The sequence below is a fragment of the Calypte anna genome, chromosome 3 (assembly GCF_003957555.1).
Source record: "Calypte anna isolate BGI_N300 chromosome 3, bCalAnn1_v1.p, whole genome shotgun sequence".
Classification (NCBI taxonomy): domain Eukaryota; kingdom Metazoa; phylum Chordata; class Aves; order Apodiformes; family Trochilidae; genus Calypte; species Calypte anna.
In genome coordinates this window covers 85,504,517-85,518,058 of record NC_044246.1, presented here as the reverse complement: position 1 = coordinate 85,518,058, position 13,542 = coordinate 85,504,517, and the positions used below count along the sequence as shown (strand labels likewise).

General features: G+C 38.3%; 1 protein-coding gene across 2 annotated transcripts in view; it reads left to right on the top strand.

The window, feature by feature from the left end:
• The window catches only part of KCNQ5 (potassium voltage-gated channel subfamily Q member 5), a 273,623-nt gene extending 260,493 nt beyond the window's left edge, over positions 1-13,130 (top strand). For both annotated transcript variants that reach the window (XM_030447006.1, XM_030447005.1), the window contains 4 exons: positions 2,085-2,193; positions 9,943-10,074; positions 11,005-11,131; positions 11,316-13,130. In XM_030447006.1, the coding sequence (XP_030302866.1) occupies positions 2,085-2,193; positions 9,943-10,074; positions 11,005-11,131; positions 11,316-12,257 (1,310 nt within the window). In that variant the 3' untranslated portion in view covers positions 12,258-13,130. The remainder of the gene's footprint in view (positions 1-2,084; positions 2,194-9,942; positions 10,075-11,004; positions 11,132-11,315) is intronic.
• Positions 13,131-13,542: the final 412 nt, after the last annotated feature.

Below are 13,542 nucleotides of genomic sequence, written 5' to 3'. Positions count from 1 at the left end.
ATAGCAGAGTTTTTCCCAATTTATACTGATATAACTGAGTAGATTAAAACCTTAGAGAACCTCTGGAAATGCCAGTAAAAAGCTCTGGTTTTACTATGGCACTTAAAAATGAGCTGGGAGGTGATTTTAGCACCGGGAGAAGTAACTGGAGAGGCTGATCAGATATGACACCTGTAAAGTTAGTGTTGTGGAACACATAGCTCCTTCCAAGATAGAGTTTTAGATAGTGTATATAGCTATCAAACTAATTACATAGCTTGTTTTACCTAATTACATTTTTGGGCAAGGATCCAAATGTTAGTTAGGCAGGATAGGTGGAGAGACATATTTATTTTATCTATAAGATAAGCCAAGTCAGCAGCATAACTTGTGAAAGAGTGTGAGAAAAAAAGCAGTAGCCATCACTGTAGGTGCAACTTACAGTAATAGCATGGAAAGGGGAATTTCAAAGTTTTGTATGAAAATTTAGATTTTACCATGTTTAACTGATTTTTTTTAAGGTTGAATATAATTTTTTCATGTGTACTTGAAGACATCATTAATTTGGCTACAAACCCTCTTTCTTTCTATAGTTAGTTGGCCTGTCAAAGATAAAACCTCCTGCTCTTCTGAGCTACAGTAGATGTTTCTCATGGATGTACCTATTCAGCAGCAAAGAAGAAAAGATATTCTTCAGGACAATGAACTAGTCAGAGTCATCAAAATAAACTATTATGGCCAAATATTAAATCTTTGAAGACAACAATGCAGCAATATCAGTTTGTAAAGATGCAGCCTAGTACAACGCTGTTTGTTTTAGGATAGAATTGCTATCCGATTTTAAAGGTACCATGAAAACTCCAAGCACTTCTGCCTGATTAAAAATATTTTTCATCTTTAATTTATAGTCTTTGTGAAAAAGGAACTTGCAAAAAAAAGTCCTGCAGTCATTTGTGTCTGTGCCTTGAATTTGTTTATCATAAGAGCCCTTGAAGTGGTTTATTCGCAGTATTTCTCAATGATAAGCCTATGTTTTAAACAACAGCATGAATATAGATAGGGACATAGGACTGGAAAGAAATCTCCTCTGTTATTGAGAGTTACTGAATCCCATCATTTTTTCTCTAGGCTGCACATCACTATTTCATTTTACACTCTGTATTTTATGAAGCAGAGACACACACTGAAACACGCTGAACTTGAGTCAAATTCTTCACTTGGGCGCTTGGACTTTGTGCAAGTGGAGAGAGATGGTTTGGGAGGAAAAACATCTACTCTTAAGACAGGTTTCCTGTATCTCATGTGCCTTTGTGACGTGACCTTTCCCTCTTTGCTCTGTTCCCACTCTAGCCCATTTTAAGTTTATAAAAATTCTTCTTCATACTTCGACCCCTGTGTTCCCTTGTATTGGGGTACACAGGGCACTTCTGAAATTTCTGGGTAGTTCTCAAATGGTAACTGCAGAGGTGATGTCAGGAAAGGGTGGAGGATCCTTTTTTTCAGGAAAATAAATACAGGAACTTGGGTTAAGCCTCTATTGCAAAGGAAGGCTGAAATATCTCTGTGGCTCTGAGGTTTAAGATGGCAGTTGATCCACGATGGATGTCATTCTCTATTAAATTCCTGGCAGAATTGTGCCTGTAATAAAGCATTGGATCATTCCACAGCCTCCCTAGTAAAGGAAATGGATCTTCCCCATTGTCTTCAATGTCAGGTTGAGCCATAGTGATTAAAAAAAAATAAATTAGTATAACTTCAGCATCTTTTGATTCTGTCATTACATCTGTTAGCTCACCACTTTCCCTTAAGACAGAGAAGTGATAACAAACAGTGAGACATCAGGACATGCTGGTACTAAAGTATTAATGTGAAAAATAACAGCCCTTTCTTCCTTCCTAACCTTTCCTGTTTGCACTGGGGACTACCCAGGCCTTTTATGACACAAGCACAGACACATAAGTGCATCATACAGTCTGTAAACTGATAAGGCTCTGTCTTATTTGATTTGTAACCCTTATTTTTCCAGAACCACTGTGCGAGTGGCTAGAATACACTAAGGAAGAGATTTTTAAATGCTATTTGTTTAGTCTGTCATTATTTTGCAGCTGACACCAGCCTTGGAACAGATGACGTTTATGATGATAAAGGGTGCCAGTGTGATGTGTCAGTAGAAGATCTCACCCCTGCTCTTAAAACTGTCATCAGAGCAATCAGGTGAGTAAAAACTCCTAAATGAATAAACAGTTGAGATTTCTTTCATTAACTTAGTAATTAACTACATATTGGTTAATAAAATTGTAGTTAGTTGAATTTATTACATGGATATATTTGTTACACAACTAATGCTAATATGGTTTATTTGTGCTTACTTTTATCAATATTTTATTTATAAGTCTAAATGTTTTATATGTTCTGTCGACAGCTGTTCAATGTCTACAAAAGTTAGAGGATTTGATTCAGAAAAGAGAGTAATGAATGCTGGCTTCCACTATATTTCCTGTAATCCAGATTGATGTAATTTTACTGAATGTATATCACCTTGACTGGAAAAGTTCTTTCCTTTAAAAGTTTAGGTTTTGATTGCATTTCTCTATTCCTCAAACTGTCTGTCATACAACTTTTATTTTGACTTCTGGTAACTGCAGAATAATTACATTCATTCAATTGTGCAAAGGCTTACCTGTCACTATTCATTGAATTAAATATAACCCAAATAATTTAAGACTAATACTCTCCCTCTTTTCCAAGAAAGTAGCAAACTGCATTGAACCTTATAAAATTACCTGTAGTGAAAGCTTAAACTTAGCATTCACCCTGCTGAGACTGCCAAGGCTCTTCATCTTCCTGAATATTTTGAAGTGCAAATCCTGATAAGTCAGATCCCCACCATAAGGATCACACTGACAAACCAGGAGATCTCTGTCACTCCCTCTCTGCTGACAGAAAGCACAAGGTTACTGCTGGGGGTCACTCCACAGGCTCAGCTCTGCAGCATGGTCACATCAGTGTCTGACACCCCTTTTGCAGGCAGCCAGCAGCCACAGGGAATTTTTGCAAAGCCCTATGGAAGGATGATGCTTTCCTGCAGGGAGAGTCTTGCCTGAGTTCTCTCAGCACTATGGGAAGAAGGAACTCAAGCTCTTTATCAAATATTTTCATGCAGTGATAACCTATGGACTTGTATTTTCCTCCCCTTTTCCACTGATTGCCAGTGAAGACAGATAGAGGGCTAAGGCTTCTAATACTTTTCTGCTTGCACAGACAGCTTGACAGATCATTTGCAGATGTCTGTTCCAACCATTTTTCCAACCTGCTTGGAAATGACCTCACAGGACGTGTCAGATACCAGGTCTGTGTCCACAGCCACTGCAACTGGCATCTCAAATGTCACCACAGAAAATCACCTCTTGCCAGCAGTATTTCATCAGGAGACAGAAATCTATACAGTGGACACCCTTCTATAAGGCAGACCTATTCCTTCAAATGGAAAATGCTCAAATTAGGAACAATCAGCATAATTTGTTGGCTGTGGTGCCAAAGATCCTTGTCTGTATTGTTGCATTTTAAACAGAACAGTTGACTTTTGGCTCCAAGAATTGCACCTTAGCACTGTACTGGCAAGAGATGCCACTGGACATCTATCATCTTGTTCCTTACACTGTCCAAATTCCACTTCAATATTAAATTCATGGAGCTTGGTCTCAAAGACACCACTGGATTGTTCAATGCATCACCTGCTTCTTTTTCTTGATTTTCTTGGTAATTATCAGTTCAAAGGGAAAGTAAACATAAGTGAAGGACCTCGCTGGCAAACTTTCTGCACAGTGAAATCCACAGAAATGTTCTAATAAGAAGAGCAAAGATGCAGTTTCACTGTTTCATACACACACGATTTAACGGATATGAGCCAACTATTTAGGTTACCTCCAGCGTTCACTCTGCTCACTTGGCTTACCAAAACCCAGCTCATTTCACCACTGAAGCTGTGAATAACAATTGTGCATCTCCAGTTGTAATCAGCCACAAATCTCTTCCATGTCTCCCTGAAAATGCTGGTGTTTCACTAGATTGCAAGCAGCACATGCATCTTGCTTCAGAAACATAACTGTGTTTGACATTTGTGAAGCAGCAATATGGAATGATCTTCAGAGTTCTGGTAAAGGCTATACTTTAATCTCTCAAAATCAAGGGACTGATAATTCAGTTCATCAGGTAGCTGATACTCCTCTTTCTGATTATTCAGGGTATCTGTTACCTGACTACACTGGGATCTATGCAAGCATCTGAAGAAGGATCTGACACTATATAGTAACTGTAGAATTCCAAGATGATAACATCTGCCTATATGGAAACTCTGTGCCTCATTTTGAAGTTTGTTTTTAGCAAGGGCTTTGAATTGCAAAGGCAGTGGGGGAGGGGGGAGGCTGTTTTTCCTTTCTTGCTGGTATACAGGAGCAGGTGAAGACAGAAGGTACTTGAAGAGCCTTGCAAGGCATTGTTCAAAAGACCCCCAGTATAAGCACATGTATTTTAATCCATTCTGGCTACATCACCTTGAAAAGCTGCAATAAAGGAGAGTAATTCTTTTTTTCCTGCTTAGACCTGGGTACAAATTGTTTTACAATGACACAAACGGGCCTTTTGTCTTGGGGAAAAAAAGAAATTGGCAAAATTAATTCATACCTGTGGGTTTACAGAGGTAGAATATCTCAGTTTTGGAATCAAGAAGGAATGGGTTTGGTTTTTTTCTGTGAAAGGAGCCAAGTGTTTGCTGGTTGCTCTCTAGGTGAAAATAGCAAAAGACAAATTCTTGTTCATTTATAATCTTTAATTTTGATAATTCCAGAGTGTACTGCTTCAGTTTTGACCTTGCTTATTTTCATTTTCCCCTAAACTACTTGATGCTTTAAGACAACTTTTTCATTTTAAACAAATAAACCTGCAAACTTCCGTTTTGAAGTTTGGTCAAATAGGAGATGGAGTTATTGGCCCTTCCCTGAAAAAGTTCTTAATATATTAGCCCTTTACAAAATTAAGAATTCCAGCTAGCACTGCTGAAGACTCACTGGGTAAACCTGTCCATGCAGGTCAAACTAACAGCCTCCTATCAAAGCCCCCAAAACTGAGTCTTCCACATCACATCTGTTGTGCTGCACTTCCCACCCCCTTCCCCCCCCCCCCCTCCTCTTTACTATAACCTCCTTCAGGAAAGAGGCAGTAGGAAAAGTAGGAAAAGCTGCTTGATGCTTTACAAAGTATGGAACTGATGAGTATCATGGTGAAAATATGTTGTGCTCCACAGTGCGCCTTGGGCCAGGCCAGCATCAGCCCAGCTGGGTTCAGAGCAGTGCACAAAGCAGTTCCTGCCAGTGGTACCCTGAGCCTTTGTGCCAACAGGTTTTGTAGCACTACTCAAAAAGCCCAGGTCTCGTTGTGAACAAAAAGCCATTAATATCCTTCAGAGTTCCTGGAGACTAACAAAAAAACGTGGCACTTTCCAGCTGTCTCTCTAAAAGAGAATAATAAGAGGAGGATACTGTGTTTCCATATACTGCAGTTATCTCTGATCATTTTTCAGAGCAAGAGGCACTCAATTTTGTAATACTCTCCACAGTGGAAATTGTTGAATTATTTTACTATTTATGGAATACCAAATCAGGTTTGAGAAGCCTAAACAAAGATACAATAGGAAATTACTGCAATGTCAGGAAGATGAACTTGCTGACCTAGGTTTTTGTCTCTTTAATTCTCATGATTGCATAGATATATTTTCATTTCTTGTTAATAATAAATTATAATAATGATAATAAATGTAGCTAAATGTAATGAAATTTGAGAATTCTTGAGCTGATAAGCTGTATAGTTGAATACTCATACATATTTAGTAGCCAAAGAAAGAAAACACTATTTACCATTTATGTTCAGTCTTTGAAATGTTTCTGCTACACCTATAAATGTATTTTAGCAGCCATTATGAATTTGTTCATAATGTTCAGAATCCTCTTGTTTCTTTTAAATCCAAACACACTGGATGTTTGCTGCCCAGGTCTTCTGAGTCTAGGCAAGGCCCTTAGATATCTTTGCCTGTGACAGCCCTGTGCTTGGAGGAAACAGAATCTCTGGCTCCTAGGGGATGGGTTAGTCCAGGTCAAGACCAAGAGGGGTGGCAAAATAGACCCACACACCCCACACATAGTGGGACTGCCTCTCAGCCTCCTTTGCCTCTTGGTCTCTGTGGTGGATCCTGATCTGCAGTTTACCAGAAATAGGGGCTATTTGGAAATCTAAGGGTAGAGGCACAGAGGAACAAGTAGTAAGCAAGCAAACAGCCTGTGGGCACATCATCCATCCATGGGCAACACAAGCCACCTGCCTTTTAATCTTTAAATCAGGAACCGTGCGTGAGTTTACCCAAATCCCAGTAGAATGAAGCTCCATTTCTTCCTGAGATAGTGACAAGGCTGACAAGACAGAGACTGAGAAAAATAACGAGTACAACAGGGCTGCACAAAGGATTAGAGATGTTCTGACTCAGTGCCAGTCTCAGCAAAGTGCACTAATGACAAGTAGAATAGTTTTTAATACTGTAAGAGGCAATATGAATGGAAATTAAATGCCAGGAAAGAGATACAAGCTGCACATTCAGAAAATGCTGCAATTCTGCCTCAGTGCTGATCATGCCTTTGACAAAAGTTAAATGAAATGGATGCTGCTTCTGGCTGCTAGGGGTGAGGAAGACAAAGGTGGTATTTGACCTCTAACTTTCTACAAATTACCAGGCCATGTACAGATTAGTGGGATGTGTGATTTAGACATTAACTACAAGCAAAGAACTTTGATATATTGGTCTAATCCAACAAAAAAGATTTCCTTTTTTCTGCTATTCTCTAGCTGCATCATTGCAATAGGCTACTTTTTGTGGCTGATCTTGTAACCTGAGTATCTTTCCAACTGTGTTTTGCCTATCCCATTAGATTCAAATTTTAAAATACCACCTTGCTACACGACATACAGTGACTTAAGAACACAAATAATGTTTTTTAAAAATCATGGGGACTACACGCTTTGTTCTTCTGGGTTAATTCTTGCTCTCGGTTACTGCCATTTGGGCAGTACCATCGGTTCAGCATTTGCCAGCGGCGACTCGGTTCGGTTTCTGATGAGTCTGGTTTGCCCCCTGGTGGTAATGACTGGAAAAGACCGAGATGTGGGGCTGTGTTCCTGCTGGTGCTGCAGATACTTGGGATATGAATCTCTTCGTGCTCAGTTTCGGGAGTTTTTTGTCCGGGTGGGTCGCCCACCTGTGCCCGCATAACTCAACCCGTCGTTTTTATCGAATTTAAATTTTAAATTAATTTAATTATCGTTTTTAGCACGAATGAAGGAAGCTCAAAGCTTTTCTGTCCACAATTCAACTACTGCTTCTATTAACACTCTCTCAGGATGGGAGCTCAAGTCTACCAAGTTCAATCTCATAGCTACTCCAAGATATAGAAAGATAACTTACTTTTTAAAATTGATAGTAAATAACTATGGTGAATCAACTAAATTCAATAGCTGTAAAGCAGTGGCTAGGCTCCATCACTGAAAGAATTTAGGTTTTATTTTTCTTAATTAACTTTCAGGCCTTTAAAATGTCAGGTTTTTTTTCTTCTCACATTTTTGTGAAATTCTGAAGTAACCAGTATGGGTCTTTTCCAAACCTTGATGAATTTAATTAAGATGGTATAACTTGAGCTAAACCAGAACCATTGAATTACACCTCACTGGCATAGTCATGATACTTTCAGTCCTGTGTTTGGCTTCTGAACATAATGAACATACTGCCTTGATAACAAAAAAAAAAACTATTAAAAAGCTACAAAGCAGTAATTAAGACTTTTGGGCACATTGATTAAGTATTGATTAAGGCTGTTAATAAAAACTAATCTTTCTCTTCTCTTGTAAAACCACCCAGTTGTGGAAAATAGAGGTTTCTTCAGTTACATTACCAATCCTCTGGCTCTGCTTTTCTTTCTAGAGTTTCATATTTTTACTTTATCAAGAGTGTGAAGTAAAAAATTGTGACCACTGAAGCAGAGAGAATAATAGCAAAAGAACTACACTTTCTTGTATGCCATCTGCCATCACTTATTCCTTGAACTCTGAATAAAAAAGAGATTCCATGAGTTTGTCTACACTGCCAGACTATCATGAACATAGCATCTTGGCATCATTTGACAGCTAAAAGAAAAAAATATCTCCATCCCAGCTTCAGAGGCCTTCAGATTACAAAAGGTGCTGAAAGGCATCAGCTGCAGAACTGTTTGACAAAGGAAAAGAGGAAAGTACATCCATCTCCTGACACATTTAAGCTGTGTGGATCAGTCTTGGACTGTCACAGTGATGGACTACCCCCACCATGCCTTTTCCATCTTTAATTTCTATAATCAGGATCATACTTCAAGCTCTATAGCAGTGACACGCAATCTCATTTTTATCTGGAAGTCACCAGAATGGGAAATATCAGCAGTCTAAGCACTGTGGGAAAAGGCTGATATTATTTGGAAGAACATTTACGTATAGTACAGAAAACTGTAGAGGTTACATAAATACTATAATCTGACACTACATATTTATTATCACAATGTCTGTCCTAACTATAAAAACATATGTTTTTCCTCAATTCCACTAAAACATTACTAATCTATTTTTATCACAGAGAGCCATGTTTTGGTTTTTACCATCATTCGTGGTCTTACAGCTACTAAACACTAATAGGCACAGAGAGACTGTATTAGCATGGAATATTGAGACTTGGAATAGGATACCAATTTTCTACTTCTGCTTTTTAAATTGCAACAGATAGCAAATATCAGCAGTTTGGCCCTAATGTGGAATCATAAACTCTGTAACTCAGACCAGGATGGCCAACACACCTGATGCCTTGGCTTCAGTCCCAGTTCTTCCATGAGCTCTTCTGCAGTTCTCATGGAACCCAGGAGAAGTGCAGGTTTTAGCACCTGATCTGGAGAACAGGCTCACTGTCACTGACTTCCCAGATTTGTCATTTCTATTATTTAAGATTCACAATTTAATATCAAGCTTTTAATGCTAAGAAGAGCTACTCAGTGGACATTACATATTCACATAAGTTTACTGAAGTTCTTGCAACTCTCACATTAAAACATACCAAATATACCAAATATATACCAAATACCAATATACCAAAACATACCAAATTCATCAATTTGGGGTATTTACTGTAACCATTTTTCATAAAATTCAAGGAAAAATATCACCAATGCTAATTAAACAATAATTCCCACAGATTTCGATATGAAAAAAACATGAAAACTTTTTAGCCTGCAAAGTTTGATCTTAAATCATTAAATAAATTAAAGACAAATACTTAGACGCAAACATTGATTAAAAATTAAAAATTATTAAAAATGTATTGGGTGCATAATATTTTGGGGTTTTTTTTACAACACGGAAAGCAAAGAACTTAAAATGAGCACCAGATAGAGAATACTATTATTTATGCTCATGTGATTGATTTGGTACAGAAAGTTTTCCTCTAACAAAGACAGATGGAGCATAAGCACAAATGTAGCTTATAGGATATCTTAGTCAAACAAGTGGGACTAGTCCCAGGTTTAGTTAAGCCTGTACTTCAGTACCTTTCAAATCAGGCACCTAGTGTAAGGAAGCCAAATAGGTGTATACAGATAAACTAAACTCTGCACTCTAAAATAGTGTTACCTGGTGTCTCTTCCAGTTCAAAGGGATAGCTACAATGCTGTTGTGCCCACACATTTGTACTTAAAAAAGCAATCCTCTAAAGAGAAAAGTTGACTTGCATAAGCTTTATTGAAACTTATCTTCCATTTTAAAAATAGCTGTCAAATTTTGGCTGTGAAGTGTGTTGTATTCTTTCACAACTGTTGAAAGATTAATCTTTGAAATGCTTTTTCCCCACAGAATTATGAAATTTCATGTTGCAAAGAGAAAGTTTAAGGAAACACTTCGTCCATATGATGTTAAAGACGTCATTGAACAGTATTCAGCAGGCCATCTAGACATGTTATGCAGGATTAAGAGTCTTCAGTCACGGTAAGGAAAGAATAATTTCTGCAACTTCTTGTGTCTTTGACTGCATAATGAACACTTTTAACATTTAACATTGCTATGTTTGGGTACAAATTGCCAACCATTGGCAAAGAGAGACCAGCCTCTTTCTGTTTACACAGCTGAGCCTGAAATTACATTGTGGGTAAAAACAAGCAAAACCCCATGTATCTATGTTGTCCCCAGAAAATGGAACAATATTTCTATTCCAATCCATTCCAAAATGTCTATTTTAACAATAGAAAAGGTAATCTGTAAAGTCCATCCACAAACAGGGAATTCAGTCAGTAGGTTGCCAAAAGAATGAGGTCAACATTGAGAACCCTTTCTCCAAACTCAGAGTTTCTCTGCTCACATAAAACAAATTGGAAACTATTATGATATTTGTGTATCTTTTATGGTTTAGATTTCCAGTAATAATAATTCAGAGAAAAAAAAACAAAACAAAACAACATTTTATCATATGTATCATTACCAGCATCAGGGCTGAGCTTCCTGCTTCAAAGTGACAACTTTCCCAGGACTTGATGCTGCTGTTAGGACAGGAGAGCTGAGGGTACTTCTGTTACCCCTTAGCATCAGGCTGCTGGAGAGGACACCTGTTCTAACCATCTCAGCAAATCTACCCCTGAATCTCCGAGATCATGGCTGTGTTCTGGCTCCTGCTTAGTGCCAATGGAAAAGAAAAACTGTCTCTGAGATATTCTCCACATGCTTAAAAAGTATTCATGGGTTTTTTCCTTAATATTTTCATAAAAATCAGTTAACTGCCTTCTCCTGAAGTCCTATGATTTTAATTTTTAATATACATATTAGCAAGTACTTCAATACTTGTTATATTGTACTACAATATCATCACTGTTTTCTATCATCACCGTTTTCAGGAATCACAGCCGCTTTTGATTTCTCTTGCAGTGTTGACCAAATTCTTGGGAAAGGACAAATCACAGCAGATAAAAGAAGCAGAGAAAAGAATCCTGCAGAGAATGAGACAACTGATGACCTCAGTATGTTAGGGCGTGTAGTCAAGGTGGAGAAACAGGTAGAGTGATTATCTGCATTGCTCTGTCTTGCTGTATTGACACCCTTATTTTTCAAGAGTCAATAGCATATACCAAGCTCCTCACATTTGCTTCTTCAGCAGTCACATTATCCCTTTGCTTGTGTTCCAAGTATTTTAAATCAGTATTTAGTATTAATGTTACCCTTCTTCTCTCCTCCTGTAGGTACAATCCATTGAGTCAAAACTGGACTGTCTGTTAGATATTTATCAACAAGTCTTGAGAAAAGGATCTGCATCTGCGCTCACTCTGGCTTCCCTTCAAATGCCAGCCTTTGAGTGTGAGCAGACTTCTGATTACCAGAGCCCATCAGACAGCAAAGATTCGTCTAATTCAGCACAAATCAGTGGGTGTGTATCCAGATCAGCTAGTGCCAATCTGCCTCGTGGCCTACAGCTTATACTGACACCAAATGAATTTAGCACTCAGGCTTACTATGCTTTTAGTCCAGCTTTGCATAGTCAAGCAACGCAAGTGCCAAACGATGGACCTGCAGCAGTTAACAATTCATCAAACCAAATAAACCAGGCAATGAAGCCACCAACTCCAACAACATTACAAATACCACCTTTCTCATCAATGAAGCATATCAGTAGGCCTGAGCCCGTTCATATTATTCCTGTGACCACACAGGAAAATATTTCTGATGTCACCGCTTGCCTTGTTGCATCAAAGGATAATGGACAAGTTGCACAGCCCAGTGCAACAAAGGATCTCACGTGGAGAAAAAGTCTGGATACAGAAGGGGAACCTTTGCTCTCAGTCAAACCTGTGGTGCAAATGGACTTAGGAAAATCTTTATCTGTACAAAACCTTATACAATCAACAGAAGAACTGAATGTACAGATTGCTGGCAGTGACTCCAGTGGTTCCAGAGGCAGCCAAGAGGTATACTCCAAATGGAGGGAGTCAAAATTATTTATAACTGATGAAGAGTTGGAAACAGAGGCAGAAACAGAGACTACTGAAGCCATCTCACGCCCATTAGTGGAAACAACTCTCTCTGCTGACTCTCTAAGGACTGGAATATCAAGATCATCTCAAAACATTTGCAAGCCAGGGGATGGTACAGAAGCACTCAATCTGCTCCATGTCAAACTTAAATAACAGCTTGTGGGCTTTCTTCGTTGGCTGGGTCATTCCTCTAGTCATACATATCATAGCATGAACTGTTTTGAAAGCCTTTTTAATACGATAAAATCCCGAAAATCAGGATGAATCTGAAAAGCAGTTGAATGAGCCCATATCTCCTAGTTGCATGAAAATGCATGTTTCAGTGATGGCTAACATTCAAATTTACACCTACAGTACAACAGCCTTTCATGTAGTACAGTAGGTTTAAATGATGAGTTGCCTACAAAGCTAATGCTGCAGGATGTATCAAAAAGCAAAGATCTGAGCATTTAGACCTAGTGCTGTTTCTACAGGGCAGAAGTAACAATTGTTAAGGTTAAAAAGCACTTTGCTTCTGAACTAATTAAATATATATATATAATGTCCTGATTTAGATGATAGTTTATGTTTACAACAAAAAAATTCTCTACAGCTGCTAGCAAGGTACCAAGGAAACCAGTAATATGGGATTAGGAATTGCTGTCAGTTGAAAGATACACACATTAGCTCATCAGTAATCAGGTATTTTTAACTCTGAAAAGCAGTATGTTCGTAATTGGTGAATTAGTGCTGTGGCAAAAGTACCTGACACACCACTCTCATGTTGTTCTTTATGACAAGAACATTATTTTGCTACAAGAAGTTTGTATTTTAAGGATGGGGGCTGGCTTCAGGAGTAGATAGATAACCTGGGTGACTGCACTAAAAATTCAGGGGAATCTCTCCTTCCAGTCTCGTTGAGGAGCTATCTTGTGAATCTCAAACATTTTGGCAGCAGTAGGTGAGGGAAGGAAGCAGAAACTGCCTTTATTCTAAAAGCAGTATTTCCTTCTCGGGAACTGTAGGCAATTTTCCTCAAAGTCCCAACCTGATACCATGACAGCACTTCATAAGGCTGGGAAAGGAGGGGAAAATAAGGAACTGAAATGCAGAGTAGAACTAAAGAGAACATAGCAGGGAAGAGAGAAAGACTATTGCAATCAATGAAGATTAAAATGGATTTAGATGGGCAGGAAAAGAAATGATCACAGAATATAAAAGAAGGAGGGTAAAGAGGCAAAAAATATATTTTTTTTTAATCCAGCTTGTCAGTCACAGATACTGAGTGCTATTTCAAAAAAAAAAAAACGAAAAAAAAAAACCGAAAAAAAAAAAACTGTGTAGGCAATCAGAAATGGAAGTTAAAGTAGGGAAGACCACCTAAACTGAAGGCAAGGGGCTTATTGTTTGCTTGCTTGCTTGCTTTTAAATAAAAGGGGAGGAGGAGAGGGGGCAAAGT